Raw genomic sequence first — 18,733 nt, 5'->3', positions numbered from 1 at the left:
ACTCTCACTGAGGCCTCATGAGAGAGAGGAGGAGCCCGAGTTTAGTTTTTGAAAATGAATAGGAGTTGGCTGGAGCGAACAGAACAATGCAGCTCTGCAGGTAGGAGCCAAAGTAAAAGGTGTGAGAGATCACAATATCTTCAACACCACATGACAACTGAAAATTCAATTCAGCTCTTAGAAAAGAATTCAAGGCTAAAAATTCATGTGCAGAAGAGGTTAATGGGAAAGTTTAGTCTATCAACGTTAATAAATCGAGAGGTCTCACCAAGTGAATGGGCTTTCTTAGGTTTGTAGTAAAGCACAGAAGCAAACTTTGAATATCTTTCAATTAACAATATTACATCTTGGGATTTTGAAAATAAGTACAGTAAGGAGAGTACCTTCAGGTGTCGTGCAACTTCAGGATTAAACAGGGGTGTTTTGATATAGTGAAAAAAGAGTGTTGTGATTCTTTTTCTGAGTCCTTCAAGATTGCGAGGGTTGACGCCTCTCATCATGAGGTCAACTTCTCTGTCAATCAATTCGAGGATCTCTTGAGTCAGTTTACATTCATGTTCCTACACAAAACACAGAAGTACTCAGTGCAATTATTTTTAAATCACTGTTTTTGAAATCAGCACCCCAAACAAACCAGAATCCATGTTCCAAAACATCTTAAAAGGTGACAGGACTAAAATTTGGTACAGCCAAGTGGAGACCAGATTAGCATTGAACAGTTGGCTTCATAATGTATAACTTATAACCCAGCAATTCTGTAAGTAGGTGCTTTAGAGAAATGTATCTAAAAAGTTATTGTTCACAGTACCCAATAGTTAGAAACAACTAAATATTCACAAGCAAATTGAATAGATAAATAAATCACAGTTTACCAATATAATGGACTTTTTGGAAATGAGTAAACAATATGATAGCTGTAAATCTTAATGCTTAAATCCTATGAAGTCAGCAAAGTGAGCCAGATACAAACTGTTACATGCAGTATAATTTCATTAAAGGTCAAAAGTAAAAATACTGAAACAAATTATTTATAGGCTTGTACAGAGGAAGCAAAATCATTAAGAAAAAACAAAGAAAAGATGCCCAACAAAGATATTGCCCATTGGTGATTACTTTAAGGACACAAAGGGATGTCTAAGAAGAGGAAAGAAATGGGCACAGAGGGGTTCAGAAGGGTGCAAAGTGGTGAAAAACACATAGGTTATCAATGTTGGAGTGCCATGATGACATGGCTAAACCATTTATATATTTTCCACATCCCCATTTTATCATCCAAGACTTTTTAGTAAAGTACTGCAACTGAGTAGTTTCAACGAGAAATTTTCAGGGAAGAGTTAAGGGCTTAGGACTCTAGTTATAAGCAGTGATACAGGGGTAAGTCTATTTCACTATCTCGGGGAAAGCAAGATGATACACAGTTTCTGTGGGGAAGACCAAGGATAAACAGAGTAATTATAAAATAATGCTTTTTCATACTTTTTCTAGATACTCAGTAAAATGAGTAAATTGAAAAGTTGAAAGCAGTGGTGTTTCACTCTAGAAGCATTTTAGAAGGGCCTTGGGGAAATCTGAACAGAATTTCATTAATATGACTTTTATGTCTCTGGATCTAATTTAGCTTCTCTGAAATGGTGTCTAGACCTTATTCTTACTCATATAGTCACATACTCATAATCAATCTGTCTCTCTTTGTTTCTCTCTGTGTCTGCCTGTCTGTCTGCCTCTCTCTCTCTCTCTCTCTCTCTCTCTCTCTCTCTCTCTCTCTCTCCCTTCCCTCCCTCTGTGTGTGTGTGTGTGTGTGTGTGTGTGTGTGTCTGTCTGTCTGTCTGTCTGTCTCTGAAACTCTAAGCGATTACAGTGTATACTCAGGTTTAAAATTTATTGGTCTTTATACATTTAGTAGACATTTAGTAGTATTTGAGTAGACAGATGTACATATACATAGAGTCAGAATTTGAGTTATGTTTACACCTTTATCTTTCTTCAAAATACTGTTAAATAAATTTCATCCAAATAGTTCAGTTTAAACAAATTCAGGCATATGCATCATCTTTGGAATTCATTCCTGGCCTCTTCAGTTGACTAGGAACTGGTCCTAATTAGCAGGTAGGAAGATTCCCTACAAGTGGTCTCTCTTTCTCTCTTTGCCAATCTGGTCGTTACATGACCCTCTAGAAACATCCTTATTTCTTGCCTCTCACCTTTGCTTCTCTTTTGCTATCTAAGGAAATTTCTGCCAAGGCTGTTTACAACACGAGCATCTTTGCAAAGGTAGCCCAGAGAAAAGGCAGCCCATGCCTCTGTTCTCCCAAAAGGCAGAAATACACAAAACCTGTGAGCCAATTACCTGCCTCCACAGTGTGTCTTAAGACCCTTGTGTGTTGGGGTTCTGATTTTTCTCAAACAAAGAGCTCTTTGTAGCTAAGGGATAAAGAACCTAAATGGGTATCTACAAGTAACAATTGTAAGATTCTCAGGCTTGTCATCAGCAGTTTGGTTAGATGGAGTTAAATACAGCCAGTATTTTTCCAGTTGCTATTTTTAGTGAAACACTGATTTTTATTGAGATGTCTATATGTACTTGCTTGAAACTGTGGGTCACATTGATGGCAAAACTGACTGTTCACACAGTTATTCAATCTATCACTTATGTCCAAACTTTAATTCATTCATATAGATGATCACTCACAAACAACTGATGGCACATTATGTCACAAAGGAAGAAGCTGCCAAGAACTTACCTTCAAGAACTCAAAACACAACTTAGAATCCACACATTATAGCTGAAATCCCTCATTTAGTTTCCCAGCAATTCCAATGATTCCAAGATTACTTTCAATCTGAGCTGTCAAATGCAAGAGTACTACTGGTTCTAGTGATACTGGAATGCCTCCCTTTAGGAATATGAAAAGCATATACCTTGTGGCAAAGGGAGTGCGCTTCGCAGGAACACCCCCCCACACACACACACACACATCTAGTTGTAGCATGTGGCAAATAGCAATTCTTCACTAATGCGCGCTCTCTCCTCTCCCTCCTCTCTCTTTCTCTCTCCCCTGTCCCTCTCTCTCTCCCCCCCCCCCCCCCACACCCATCTCTCTTCTCTCTCTCTCTCCTCTCTCTCTCTCTCTCTCTCTCTCTCTCTCTCTCTCTCTCTCTCCCCCCTCCCTCCCCCAAATCCCCCCTCTCTCTCCTTGGATTGCCCACTTCTGAAGAACAGCCATCTTGGCTGAAGATAACTACTATATTAACCCAAAATCCAGCCTTGCCCAAAGTCATGGTGTCAACAGTCATCTCAGGGACATTCTGAATCAAATAACTAATCAACTGGGGAGGGGGAAAAAGCCCCAGGATTTCCATGTGAATCAGGAGTAAACGGGAATAAAAAGCAAATGGATTTCTGGCCTAGGTCGTGCTCACAAGAGACACAGCAGGATCAGAGAGAGAGAGAGAGTCAGAGTTTATTAATCTGTTCTGTGATGATGTACTTGGAATGGAATATGCTGGAGTTAGTTGGCAGGCCTCCTTTGCTCGCATTACCTTGAGCTGTGAGGTTGTATAACCAGGAAGACAACGTGGAAGTCCCTCTGAAACTGCCCTGGGGTTGCGGGGCAGCATGGACAGGGATGGGGACAGTCTCACCTACTTCTTGAAGATAGTTTGGCTCCTGTGCCTTAAACTTCGGGGAATTCAAGTTTAGAGGTCCTAATTCCGAAGTGAAAAATGCTTCCAGTAGAGGATACACTACTCTTTGAGCTCTGACTAATCCTTCTCCTCATGTCAGGAGATCTGGAGAGAACAGTGCCCACATCCTGACTCTGATTTTCAAAAGACATGGAAGGTGTTATTACCCGCTGGGGATAAGGACTCATGTGTTTGGCACTCAGGTCTAGGCATCTCCTGGTAAACACTCACATGATTTTGAGAGAAGAGCTCAGCGCCCTGTAGTCTCCAGCTCTTAAACCCCGAGGACAGGAAGGTTGTGCTAATCCAGGGTGAGGAAACATTAAAATGAGTAGCTGAGGGGAAACAGGGGAGTCTGTTGTGGACTTGATGCCTATAAATACAAGAGGGTATGTACTTTTCTCATTAACCTCACTACTATAATTCTATTCCGGGGGAAAAAAGAAAGAAAGAAAGAAAAAGAAAAAAGGAAAAATCTATCCTAGTTGGAGGAACTGATCGCCGAGGAAGTAGATCCAAGACGCGGCTGCCAGTGTTCTGTAGGCGGACTGGAAGCTCTCACTCGCCCCCTCCTGGTGAGTCGTGGGAAGACAGCCCTCAACTCAGTCAATTGGTGAGTGCTACTTCCAGAGACATCCTTAGTTTGCCAGGGCAAACTCACACCTTTAATTCAGTTGAACAGTCCTGCCCCTTCCTTCCTCTGACACGGGGCAAGTCCTCACAGCAGCCCCAGCTTCAAAGTTCTGGTGAAGCTGACGCGATTACGCGGATTTGTAGTGTCCGAATGATCCCGGAGCTTTCCTCTTCTGAGCACCAACATTTTTCATATCTACTTTGTGTGTTCCAGCATGCCCAGGAAAACTTCTGAACTCAAACCCTTCTCGGAGTCTATTTCTGGAGGAAACCTGACCTATGACATCCACTATCTAATTTTCATTTAAAAGCAGAAAATTAATAATGTGTGAGGGGAGAAAGGCAAACATACTTACATTGATATGGCCTTTACAATCACAAAACACACACACACACACACACACACACACACACACACACACACACGCGGCATCTAGATGGCTCAGTGGATAAGAGCACTTGGAATGCAACCCTGATGGCCTGTCCTCCATCTATCCAACTCAGAGGAAGGAAGGAGAAAACCAGTCCTGAAAATTACCTAGTGACCTCTACGTGTGCACTGTGACACACATGCACACACACACACACACACACACACACACACACACACACACACAAATAATAGGTGGGCGGTGGTGGCGCACGCCTTTAATCTCAGCACTTGGGACGCAGAGCCAGGTGGATCTTTGCGAGTTCGAAGCCAGCCTGGTCTACAGAGAGAGCTCCAGGAAAGGCGCAAAGCTACACAGAGAAACCCTGTCTCGAAAAACCAAAAATAAATTAATTAATTAATAATAATAATAATAGATAAAATTTGTAATGACTATGAACAGCTTTTCATTGAAAACTGCCCCAAATGTAGACAACAATTGCTGTTTTTTAATTCCATTTTAAAATAATGGCTTACATGGCTTCTATTATTTTTAAAATCATATACTTACATGGTTATATAAAGATGAATTTGCATTTGACTATACTATATTTACATTTTACTATGTCATCATAAAACATGTATGTAATTTTTGCAAGGCTGCAAGTTAGACCCACAGCTTTGTGCATGATTTCCATCAACACAGACTTTGAGAGTTTTTAGTTAAGTATTAATTCATAAGCCATATTTATTGTCAAATTTACCAAAATAACTTAGTTGTTTATACAATTTCACAGATGCAAGCATTTAATAATCACTTTATAATTACTTAAAGAAACAGAACATGTTGACTCTAGTATCCAGCTGATCTTTTTATTGACAGTGACCTTGACTACAAACGCAAGAGAGACAGCAGACATACCTTCACAGTGTGCTTGAGCGTCAGGAGTATGTCCAGCCTTTCATCCTGAGAGAGGTCTCTCAACATGACACACTTGTAGATGCTTTGCAGCTCTCTGGCTCTTAGAGTGAACTGTGTGTCCATTTCAATGACTTTGCCATCAGGGTTTCTCCAGGTCTTTGGAGCTGAACACTTGAAAATAACATTATTGTTGCGATTATAGTTAGAGACTGAAGATAATAATTTTGCCCCATCCACTAGAAATCTGTCTTAAGTCCTAACTAAACGCATTACTAAAATTCAAGGAAGATAATTGAAGACTTTCTAGACCATGGAGAAGTAAAATTTTTTTCCATTTATTCATCTTTGATGAACTGTAGATTGAACTTAGTGCTTCTTAGATGCTAGGTAAGGACTCTGCCATTGAGGTCTAAACTCGCAGAGCTCTCGATTAAGACATTTTACTACGGGCTGAAGAGAGTGTGTACTGCTCTTACAGAGCCTGCTCTGTTCCTAGCACCCTTGTCAGGGAGAAGAAAAAGACAGATGAAGACATTGTTGGACTCCAGTGAACATATCATGTAGCCAGTCTAAGGATTCCTGGAAGGATGGCTCACTGGTTAGGCATGCTCATAGCTATTACACAGGTCCCAGTCATGTAAGTCCCTGCTCACACACGGTACACGTAGACTCGTGCATATAAACATACTGAAAAATTAAATCTTTTAAAGGCATTTAAAGATACCTCTGTAGCACAGGTGGCCGCACCTGTCAGTCTTATAAAGACAATTAAAGGGGAGGAGGGGAGAGTAGACATTTGTTCAGTCTGCAGAAGGGAAAACACATCTCCAAGATTGAGAGTTAGGGACTGGTTTATATTACTTGGCTTGGTGAATAGCTATATTTATATTAAGAATTATTCATTGACTCCATAGGGAGAACAGCATACATTTAGCATGTGCTTTATTATTATCTGCCTAGCTCTACATTGACTATGTATTCATGTGTCTTGGTTATATGCCTTGCCGATTAAAGACAAATTTCATTTCATAACAGCTATGGTTGTTAATCCTCAGTATTTGAAGACATGCAGATATCACAGAAAGGGGCTGTGTGAGTTATGTTTTAGTATCTTACATAAAATAAGTCTGTATAGCCGGGTGGTGGTGATAAATGCCTTTTAATCCCAGCACTCGGGAGGCAGAGACAGGCGGATCTCTGTGAGTTTGAAGCCAGCCTGGTCTACAGAGTGAGATCCAGGACAAGGACCAAAACTACACAGAGAAACTCTGTCTCAAAGGAAAAAAAAAGAAAGAAAGAAAGAAAGAAAGAAAGAAAGAAAGAAAGAAAGAAAGAAAGAAGAAAAAAAGTAAGTTTGTATCAAGTTCAAAGTTCTTCACAAAGCAGGTTTCCACAGTGAAACAGTTCTACAGTTGACCCTGTATATCTGTGTGTTCTGCCTCCTCAAATTCAACTAACCCAGGTCAAAAAATACTCCTAAGAGAATTGTTTCCAGCTGAACATGATGCCACATTTCTACATTCCCAGCACTAGGGAGGTGAAGGCCAGAGGAACAAGAGTTCAAGACCAGCTTCTTTCTACACAGTGAGCTGGACAAAAATTCTTTATATAGAACATATGTAGACTTTTTATTTCTTGCCATTACTCCCTAAACAAGTCAGCACAACAAAACATTAATAGTATTTACATTATATTAGGTGTTAAAAATCATCTGGAACTGGGGCTGTAGCTCAGTGGTAGAGTGCTTACCCAGTAAGCATACAGCCCCAGTTTCAGTCTCCAGGACTTAAAAAAAAAAAAAAATAGGAATGTGGAGATGACTTAAATTACACAGGGATGTACATATATTATAAGCAAATACAGTGTCCTTTCATACAGGACTGGAGCAACTGTGGATTTTGGTATCCACAGGCTCTGGGAACCAATCTTTTGCATACCCGAGGGACAACTGTCTTAACAGTACTATGATCACTACTACCCAAGTGTTGCCAAAATGTCTCACTTTCTATTGACAAATATGGCATAGAGCACCCCAGCCTAGGGTAGCTACTGAATTGAGGGGTGGGAGATCAGGTGCACTTGCCCTAACATTCAACTAAGGATTCTCAGGTGATGGATTGGTCTACTCTGGTGACCAGCCTAGCAAATAACCTAGCTGTTATCATAGAGCCTTTGTCTGGTGACTGATGGAAACAGATGTACAAATCCACGGCCAGGCACAAGGCTGAGCTCTGGGAATCCAATTGATGAGAGAGAGGAGAGATACTGCAGGCAAGGATGTCGAGATCATGATGGGAGGATGTCTAGAGCTGACCGGCCACACTAGTGGAAGCCCATGAACTGTGGACTGGTGGCTGTGGAGCCCCTATGTGACTGGACTAGGCCCTCTGCATACGGAAGACAGTTGTTTGGCTCTGAACTGCTTGGGGGACACCCAGGCAGGGGGATTGGTATCTGTCCCTGGTCTATGGGCAAGCTTCTGGAACCCGGTGCCTGTGGTGTGACACCTTGCACAGCCTTGGTGCAGTGGGAAGGGGCTTGGACCTGCCTAGGCTCAGTGTGCCGGGCTCTGCTGACTCCCCATGAGAGACTTCGATTTGGGGGATGTGGGGATGCAGGGTGGCTTGGGTAAAAGGGTGGGGGAGGGAGGAAGGAGGAGGGGGGAAATCTGTGGATAGTATATGGAGTGAGTAGAAAATTTCTTAATAGATAAAAATGAAAAAAAAAAAAAAAAAAGGATTTCCAGACAAAGAAGTCAGACGGCATGGGGTCTAAACTGTCTACTGAATGTACTACCAGGACGGCTTTTAAGGATGCCCCCCTGTGCTTAGCACTGATCTGTTTCCTCCTACCAAGAGTTTAAGAGCAGAGGATTCAGCTAGATATCCCTTGGGTATCATTTGCTATTTGTTTTCTCTTTTACTTTAGAGTAAAAAGCTGCTCTGTTTCTTAGCCTGATTATAGTCCTTCAGAAGCAAGCCTGTGTTGATCACAATTGCTGGCTTTTCAGATATTGGATATTTTGGTAGGCTAATTAGTCATTGCTTTGGGGTCTTTGTATCCTGGTTTATAACATAATTGCAACCATTTAAATCTTAGATGGGGCTTAATTTTCAGTTTAAGAGGAGTTCTCTATGTGTTGGAGCAAATCATTAGAAATTCATAGTGATACTAGACTGCACTTAGAACGACAGTGTACAGTGAAGTTTTTAGGTACAGCTTCAATTTACCTCCATTTTTTGCATGTTAGATTGAGAAATACAAAGTTATCCCTTACAATTATATTTGATATGTTTTCAAAATAACAGTATCCTTGTAGTTATAGCAAAATAAAAGTTGCTTAGAGCTAGTAACTGCTGTGGATATCACTCTGTATAAATAAAGTGCTGATTGGCCAGTAGCCAGGCAGGAAGGATAGGGTAGGTGGGACAAGGAAGAGGAGGAGGCTGGGAACAGGAAGGCTGGAGAGAGACACTGCCAGCCGCCGCCATGAGAAGCAACATGTAAAGACACTGGTAAGCCACAAGACATGTGGCAAAGTATAGACTAACAGAAATGGGTTAATTTAAGATAGAAGAAGTAGATAACAAGAAGCCTGCCACAGTCATACAGTTTGTAAGCAATATAAGTTTCTGTGTGTTTACTTGGTTGGGTCTGAGTGACTGTGGGACTGGTGGGCAAGAGAGATTTGTCCTGACCAGGCCAGGCAGGAAAACTCTAACTACAAGTAACCTCCAGTAGAAACTTCAGATTCTCAATTCAAGTATTGATCTGGGGATGGCAAGCCACAGCACTAGAACTGATTTATGTCACATCAGAAATAGAATACTAGGTAATGTTAGCTAGACAGCTGCTAAGCTAGAGCTGAGCTGGCTGAAGAGTTACAGAAGAAAAAAGGGTTAATAATAAGACACTTTAATTGTTATCACTTAGAAATAATGCAATTCTACAACTGAAAGAGCCTTACACTGAGTATTTTGCTCAAGTACAATGATTCTTTCAAGCTCATTTTGAAAGTTTTAAAGAATACTTACGCTAAATTTCATCTGTAATATCCTCAAGTCTAACTAATATCTTAATCTTCACATGCTAATTCCCTCAGCATGACTCTATAAAATATAATTTCTTTTCTACCATTACTAAGGACAATATCTTTTAATCTGCAGGCTGGTAATTTATTTCGTTTATCCTTCTAACAACATGTTTCTGAAATGTCTACTTTATCTAATTTATTGTATGTTGGCAGTTGTTACACTATTTAATTCTACTTGCAAGTGAATGTTGATCACAATATCTGGCTTTAAAGGCTCTGGTGAATGCAAGATACTACAACAAGGTCTTGGGCTTTTTCAAATGTAGATCCAAATGCTTCTCATCTTTTAACTCTGAAGTCAAGCCTTACATTTTCCAAGAAATGCTCTCTAGTACTGGATGCTGGAACCCATAGCACTGTTTACATTGGAAATCCTTTTGCAGTTATAAACACACACACATACACACACACACACACACACACACACACACACACGCACACACACACACACACACACACACGCACGCACGCACGCACGCATGCACGCACGCACACACGCACGCACGCACATGCACACATGTATATAATGTCTCTATTTTAGTAACTCATGGCAAAGGAAATTGGATCCCAATTGTTCAGTAAGCTTTTATGGTCTTAAATTTTATTTTCCTAAAAGGATATAACAAGTAAATTTCTCAGGTAATTCTGTATGTTTCACAGGGTCTATAGTGCCCATTCATTCATTCAACAAATACTTATGGTGTCTACACTAGTTAGTGCCCTGGACACTGAGTAATAAAGTGCTGTCCTGGTTTCAAAAGCTCTCAGATCTCATGGGATATAAAGGTAAGAAAATAACTAATTAAAGTAGAGAATGAGCATGGTTGATAGCTGCAGGTAAACAAGCAAGGATGCACTGTCTATAAAGCACTTGACTCCTAAGACGAAAGCCATACCTACAATGAAACCAAGAGAATAAACAGGAGTTAGCCAGATTAAAGAGAACTGAATGATATAATCAGAGAATCTGATGTATGAAGTCCCAGTTCCCAAGAGCTGGCACCAACAAGATCTTTATATGTACATATATATATATATAAAGATCTGTTCGGCAAAGCTGTTTTTATCTTTGGCTGTCCTTCTGCCAACACTGATAACTTTATCTTCAAGTACAAGCTTCTTTGATTTCGGGCCTTACGGTATTTTTTTTTTAACTCTGATGAGGGAAAATGTCAACTTTGCTTATTTCTCCTTCCTAGTTCCTTTTTTCTTTGAATGCTTTGGCTATAATAAGAGATGTACAACAATCATGTTCTTAAATTGCTTCAGAAATAGAAGCGTAATAAATTCCACTTAGCTGCCAACAAATGAGACAGCAGAGGCTGTGGAACAGAGCAACAGAAGAACAGCAGGACGGAAGGGGAGAGGACAAAAGCCTAGAGAGCAGCAGGCCTCCCTGCCAGGAGAAAAAAATGGCTGCTCTGGGAGAATAGCCCCTTTCTTCCTCCGGAATTAATTCTCAGGTCCCCAAGAGTACAAATTAAGCATAAAGTTAAGCCCCCCAAAGCCGCTGGGTAGTGATCAACCTTTCTTTTATATAGCAAAGGGGTTTTATTCATCCACAGTGACCCCCTTTTAAATGCACAGCTCAGAGAGAGGTAGATGCATTTTTCTGTCCCATTAGCTGTAGGCCACCTGAGCATTGAGAAAAAGCATTTACAAGGCACAGCTACAAAAAATGCAGTTTTTTAGGCCTGTGACTGTAAGAAATGATGTATGAATCAAGGAAATAAATGGCCTCAACTTTAGGGACCATCTCTTACAGAAATGCACATGATCTTTTCGCATAGCTTGGTAAAATGCACCCAAAACATTAAAACTGGAAACCAACTAGTGGTCTTCCATTTAGACATCACAACCTCAATTCCTTGACCTCAGTCAACCTGTCAGTTCTTAACGTCTGATAACCTGCAGAAGCCAGTGTTCAACGTGGTAAATTACAAATTAATTAATGCTTTTAAAAATCTTTAGAGTAGGGTCTGGAGAAATGGCTCAGCAGTGAAGATCATTGACTGCTCTTCCAGAGGACCTGGGTTCAATCCCCAGCACCTACATGGCAGCTCACTGTCTGTAATTGCAACTCCAGGAATTCAGACACCTTCATACAGACACACAGACAGGCAAAAACATTAATGTACATAAAATAAAATAACATTAAATTAAATTTAAAAAATCTTTAGAGTGATTTTTTTTTACTAAGAATGAGAACGGTAAGGATCTTTAGTTCAATTTCTTGATTATACCAATGAAATTATGTCAGTCATCCATTATTCAGAGAAATAGTATGTTCAGTATAAGCTAAAACAATAAAATATTGTTTCAATAGATCCCACAGTCATTGGTCTAAGTGAATTTCAACTGAAACTAAATATAAATGTTTATCCTCTGTAGTTATTTCTAAATGATAAGAAAGTACAATTTTGTTTGAAATATCCACTTTATAGAACTTTCGATGATAAATGTTGCACAGTCACTCTGCTTGCTGGCTATTTTTAATGTCTAAAATGACTGTGACCTTGACTGACTCCTGTGATAACTATAAACTGTTTTACCAGCAATCAAAAGTCCTGTAAGATACAGGTTGCTTGAGCATTTATGAAATGAATACTGACTCTTCCTTGATGTTAGAGACAATGGCAGGACGGTAGGCAGGAGGACATAGGGAATGGACAGACATGGAGAAGAAAAGACCTTGCATAGCTACTTCCTGCTAATGTCTGCATCATTTACCTTCTTTTCTAGATATTTGGTACAACTTCATATACAAAAACATACTTTAGGTGATCTTGGATTACAGTGGTGTCAAGGTCATCAGCTTGATTGGTTCTGGACACAAAGCCAATTATTACTCTGCTTTTCTCTGCCCTTACAACTTTTCACACACACACTCACACACACACACACACACACACACACACACACACACACACACACACCTTGATTTAATGCTGTATTTACATAATAATGAGGTTAAACAATCCGCTCACTGCCTTTCCACTGTCTACTTCAGTCTACTTCCCAGAACAACATTCAAAATCCAACTCCACCTCCTCAGCCATCCCACCATGTCCCTGTCACAGGGTAGAACTTCCTATATTTAGAGTCCTTTATATTTGAATTCTACTCTTTACAAAGTATTTAGAAATCAAAACCAAATCTTCCTCATAGAAATTCTTCTGAACAATAGTTCTCCAGTTGATCTTTATTTTGGACGAGATTCATATAAAAATCTTCTTAGCATGCTATGTTTACTTCATGAGAAAGGATGATGGTAATCAATTGACTCTACAATCAATTTCATATTGTGCTTTGACCCACTGATATTATCCACACATATAAATTCAAAAACTGCTTAAAGGCAATGCTAGATATAGGGCCCAAAGATATGGTAGCAAAGTATTTAATGCATAAGCAAGAAGATATATTGTATAAGGGTTTACAGTAGAATTTAGACTACCTTGCAGGAAATAGAAAGAAGCCAGAGTAACATAAAGGGAAAATCCTAAAGAAGACAAATTTCAAATAAGGATGCATGAGTGCTACCTGTCTTTCTTGTCCATTGGTACCCAGAAGCCTCCATCCCTTGCAAATATTCAGGCTGCACCAGGTCCATGCCATCACCTCTAATAAGGTTAAAAGGCATGAGAAATCACAATTCCTAGTCATAAAGCAGATTCAAGATAAAATTGTGCAAACAATAAATTTAGTCTGAAATATGATGGTGAAAAATATTGTCCTAGTCATTGTTCTATTGCTGTGACCAAGGCAACTCTTTAAAAAGCAAGCATTTAATTGTGGGCTTGTTTACAATTTCAGAGGATTAGTCCAACATTATCATGGTGGGCAGCATAGCAGCAGACATGGAAGGCATGATGTTGGAAAAGTAGCTGAGAGCTACATCCTGATCCTCAGGCAGAGAAGCAGAGAGACTGAGACTAGCATGGGCTTTTTGAAAGCTCAATTCCCACTCCCCTCTCCCATGACACGCTTTCTCCAACAAGGCCACATTTCCCAATCTTTCTAATTCTATCAAAGACTTCTATTCCCTGGTGACTAAGCCTTCAAATATATGAGTCTATGAGGTCTATTCTTATCCAAACCACCAAAAATACGGATATTAATGTCTCTGACAATTGTCTTTCCAGGAATGAAGATATTTGAGAATTTTAACAATGGTGGTGTCTACATGACTTGTTCTTTATTTGGAATATGAAATTCAGACCATTACTTTCTGCTCATAGTTTACTGCCTTCATCCACAAATATGTATTGATAATCTGAGGAATGTGTAAAGGTATGAGGGCATAGAGCTAAGAGGTATCTCTTACCATGAGAATATAATAATAAGCCAGTTGAGTGTGGTAGTACATACATTTCATCCTAGCACTCCACTTGGATCTCTGTGGCTCTGAGGTCAGCCTGGTCTACATAATGAGATGCAGGCCAGCCAAGGCTATGCAGTAAGACCCCGTCTCAAAAGAAAAAAACCTTGAAAGTCTATCATAACCTAGAAAGGGTTAAGACATTAGATACAATAAAAAACAACTATCATATATAAAGTTAGAGATGAGAATGAGTCTCATGAGAGCAACAAGCACAATCTAAAGGCAGAGGGGTATTAACCCTTCCTTCTCTGAATAAGGGGAGCATTCAGGCTTGTTTGAAAGAGAAAGTAACTGACAACTAAGAAAACTGGGAAAGGAAATCACACAGAGGCAAGTCAGATGCAAAAGCATCAGGAGTACACGGTCTTTCTGGAGATGTGCAAGCAACTGAGCATGGCTGGAGCCATTTAGATGTAGAGCCTGGGAGAACGCACACACACACACACACACACACACACACACACACACACACACACACACACACGATAAGGCAACAACAGGATAAGGGATGTGCAGACAAGAGGCAATTAAAATCATTGCTCCCACAAAGAAGTACAGAAGGACAGGCTCTAGGTGTTCCTGGTAAGGTCTTTCCAGTTGTCATTTGGATGATAGAACAGAGCACTGAGAATTTAGACTGGAGATAATGGCCCCGTGTGAAAACAAAATAATCCAGGTGAGAAGGATACCCACATGCACTTAAATGAGTAACCATTATAACATACAAGAGACAAGAAAGCAACCCCACCTCATAATGATTCCCTGGAGAGACAGGGAGGGAGAAGATAGGAGCTGCTATGACCTCCCACCCTCCTAGGACACAGTGGATTACAAAATACTCCAATCAGACTCAAACATCTGTAGGTCATGTCTTTGCCTGTGTGGTCCTTTGACACAGGCAACATCATCGAAATGCGGAACCGAGCCATTTCCCTCCAGTCAATGAAAGCAAGTTTGGAAATGAACACATAAATAATTAAAGGAAAATAAAGCAACAGCAAAAAGCAGGTTGGTAGGCAGGTAGAGAAATCAATAATAACATCCATGTTTCTATCTAGAGTAGTGGTTCTCAACCCTTTTTAATACAGTTGTCGTGTTGTGGTGACCCCCCAACCGTAAAATTATTTCCGTTGCCATTTTATAACTATAATTATGCTACTGTTGTGAATTGTAATGTAAATATCTGTATTTTCCAGTGGTTCAAGGTGACCCCTGTGAAAGGGTTGTCCGGCTCCCAACAGTTGTGACCTACAGCCTGAGAACTGCTGAGCAAGTGAGTAGATGAGATATGCACAGAGACAGATAGGTTAGATGGACTCTACAGAACAGGACTCATATGGAGGTAAGGGTGGCAAAAGGCAGCGAGGTGATGTGATTCAGGGTTAGGATACTCTTGGGATCCCCAAAGGGCAGAAGATGGTGGGAACTGGACAATTGGACACGTGGTTTAGAATTTCCTAAGGATCTTGTCTGGGACCAAAACTAAAATTAAAGCCAATGACAGTCTGAAGTCAGATAGAAGGGTGCACAAATGAGATGATAGGAGGGCATTTAAAGTAATAAAAACATGTGGTTTTTTTAAGGAAAAAATCTTCTCAAATAACAGGAACCACAGAAGTAGAATAACAACAAGCAAGTATCTTAGAAAACTGTATCCTTTTCCTCTTCTGGATGGATTAGCTTTTAATTGTCTGGAAAGATCAGGTTTATAAAAGGAAATTTGTTACTATGGAAACGGGCTTTCAATATCAAACAGGCAGTTTGACCACAAAAAGGTAATTACTTTAGCTTTCCCCTTAATTGCATGATTTTTAGTGGATATATATACACCCTGTTGGACAGAACTGTCCAGTCAACCATGGCTATGGTGAGCCAAAGCATAAACATAGGCCTCCAGTCAACTTTCCAAGCTGGTGACCACTGGATACCCCAGACCCAGACATTCTGGGGCTTTACTACTTTGTACACTATCAGCGTGTGAAACTCCCCAAATTCAAATAACCATCCCACCTTTTCTCCCATGAGCAAATCCCCTTAGTCAGGCACATGAGAATCTCATGTTCCCTGTTAGTCTATTCGAGGGTACAAGTTGAGTATTCAGCTCCATTAAAAGAGGATACAGGATTTAAAGAAATATCAAAATGTTAAAACTTTATGAAAGTTCTTATGGTATCGGTCTCTCCTTTGGACCATAATTCCACATTGTTAAACTCAGGACACACTCGTGTTTAAATAACTTCACTAACCTTATCCAGAAAACGTTGTATAGCTGCTTCCTGGTGCTCCATATTAGCGATGTATCTATGTCTCCCGATAGAAGAAATGATCTGTGTCTCTTTTTCCAAAAGCTCACACAGGGCAGCTTTCCTCTCGGCTTGACTCAAATATTCATCAATTTGTACAATTTCTTCTTGCCGCCAAACTAGAGGAAGAACATAAAAGGCTCATGAGTTGTCAAAATCCATGGCTTTTTTTAAAAAAACAGATTTTTTATTTTTTAATTATATTAATTTAACTAATTATATTAATATTTTTAATTTTTAATTACGGCTGTAGGGAGGTGTGCACATGAGTATAGATGCTCTTGGAGGGCAGAGGTGTCGGATCTCTCTGGAGCTGGAGCTACAGGTGATTGTGAGATTGTGAGCCCCTGTCTGTGATTGCTGGAAATCAAACTCAGGCCCCAGCTCTCCAACACTCAAGATAAAATAATTTTGTAAAACTCGGAATTCAAAAGCGCTAAGTGTTCTTAACAGTTTTGGGTCCTCCATAACTGATCCTCTTTCATTTACTCTTTCAGCTTCTACGAGTCTGAAGACTTTCTTTGATTTTCTCTGTTTTTTTTTCCCCTTTCTCTATCACTTCTTACTCCATCTTAGGGTCTGCTTCTCTAAGAACCCAAAATAGTAGTTTTATACACAGTAGTTTACATTAGTTATCACATTCATTGTATCACAAATTTTAGATTAACTGCATTATGCTAAAATAATCCTTAATGTATTTTAAATCACTGGTCACTATAAATAAAGATGATGTTGCATAAATGTATTCTAAGACCATATCATAAAGCTCCAAAGAGCAGTGATTTAGTAAGCCCATTCTAACTAAATATAGACCTATATCATCACATATGAATTTATATGTCATGTGTCAAACTTAAATCAAAGTTTCTAGACTCACATATGTTTTTAATAAAGGTTCTGTCCAAATCCTTATGCAAACAAAATTTGGGGAAGAAAATTCTTTTTCACTTCACATTTCAAAACTGTCAAGCTTATACTGACAGAAGCATAGGATAGGAAATGACCTTAGAAATTAAATTGCTCAATCCTTCATCTGATCACGTATCCTCCTTTCAGTTGCTTGGACAGGAATAATTTGCCTGACGCAGAACCAATTTCTTGAGCTACATGCCATCCCTTTGGGCAGCTGAAGGTAGTGTCTCATGTCTCTCTTACATTTTCCCTTCTCAAGACATAAACACTTCCATTTTAAAATTGTACAGTATATGACACAATTTCCTCTCACATCCAGGTCAACCTTTTCGTGTTTCCTAACACACCACTCAAAGTGTGCTATCAAATTCTGTCAAAATAGAAGCTTCCACACAACACACCACACACTCTCCTGATTGACGTGACAAAAATACAAAGGAGGGAGAAAACAGCAACGGAAATAAGAAAAGAATTTGATATGCCAATAGCATGCAGAACCACAGGAAACATAATGAAAATTTGGGTGGATAAATTTGTAGATGAATTTCCAAACAATCTTATTAAATGAGAAACACAGAGCCAAATACAGAGGAAATAGCCAAAGAGATCAGAGCAATAGCAAATAGCCATGACTAGCCTTATCTTACCACTACGCAGTAGCTTGCCCAGAGAGACCTCTTCCTGCCTAACCTGTGCTTTCATTGCCTTCCTGTTCTTCTCATTGGCTCTAAGCCCAGCCACATGACTTCTTCGTCACTACCTGTCTATACAGACCTCCAGGTCTCTATGGTTGGAACTGGGATTAAAGGCTCCTGTCACCATGCTTGGCTGTGTCCTTGAATACACAGAGACTCTGCCTGCCGTGTGATCAGATTAAGGGCGTGTGCTACCACCGCCTGACTTCTGTTTATGGTTCACTGACCTCTGATCTCCAGGCAAACTTTATTTATTAACATACAAATAAAATATCACATTTCAGCACAAACAAAGTATCACCACATAAATTAAAAATAAATCATCCCCAAAATATGCATACTTTTCCCCAAACTACTTCAGCGTCATCTCAGAAAGTGAGTCACATGGAAGAAGGTAAATCTCAATTTGCTTGATTGGGAGCTAGAAAAGGGTAGACTTTGAAGCCAGTTGATTACCATGCTTTGGGAAAGTCTCTGAAATGTCTAAAGAGAATGTCTAACATTTTAAATCACAGCTAAAAAACAGTGGTAACTGTGTTGGTTTGTAGAGAAAAGGAATTTTTGAAACAAAGTATAAAGAAAGGGGAAGAAAGCAATGGGTAATAAGCTATGTTTAAAATGTGAGATGATTATGCTTACATATTAGCGTGTAATTATATTACATATTAATAATTTACATAATAACATAATTTAAATAAAATAACTTAGAAGATTTCTAATGATTATTTTTACTTATG

General features: G+C 39.6%; 1 protein-coding gene across 1 annotated transcript in view; it reads right to left on the bottom strand.

Annotated features, from left to right (window-relative positions):
* The window catches only part of Iqub (IQ motif and ubiquitin domain containing), a 69,463-nt gene that overhangs the window by 9,965 nt on the left and 40,765 nt on the right, over window positions 1-18,733 (bottom strand). Inside the window, exons 8-10 of the mRNA XM_036181808.1 lie at window positions 16,333-16,508; window positions 5,610-5,780; window positions 384-560 (exon numbers count right to left, since the gene is read on the bottom strand). Coding sequence (XP_036037701.1) covers window positions 384-560; window positions 5,610-5,780; window positions 16,333-16,508 — 524 coding nt within the window. The remainder of the gene's footprint in view (window positions 1-383; window positions 561-5,609; window positions 5,781-16,332; window positions 16,509-18,733) is intronic.

The sequence above is a fragment of the Onychomys torridus genome, chromosome 3 (genome assembly GCF_903995425.1).
Source record: "Onychomys torridus chromosome 3, mOncTor1.1, whole genome shotgun sequence".
NCBI lineage: Eukaryota > Metazoa > Chordata > Mammalia > Rodentia > Cricetidae > Onychomys > Onychomys torridus.
The sequence above is the reverse complement of the archived record's forward strand: the minus strand, read 5'-3'. Positions and strand labels throughout refer to the sequence as shown.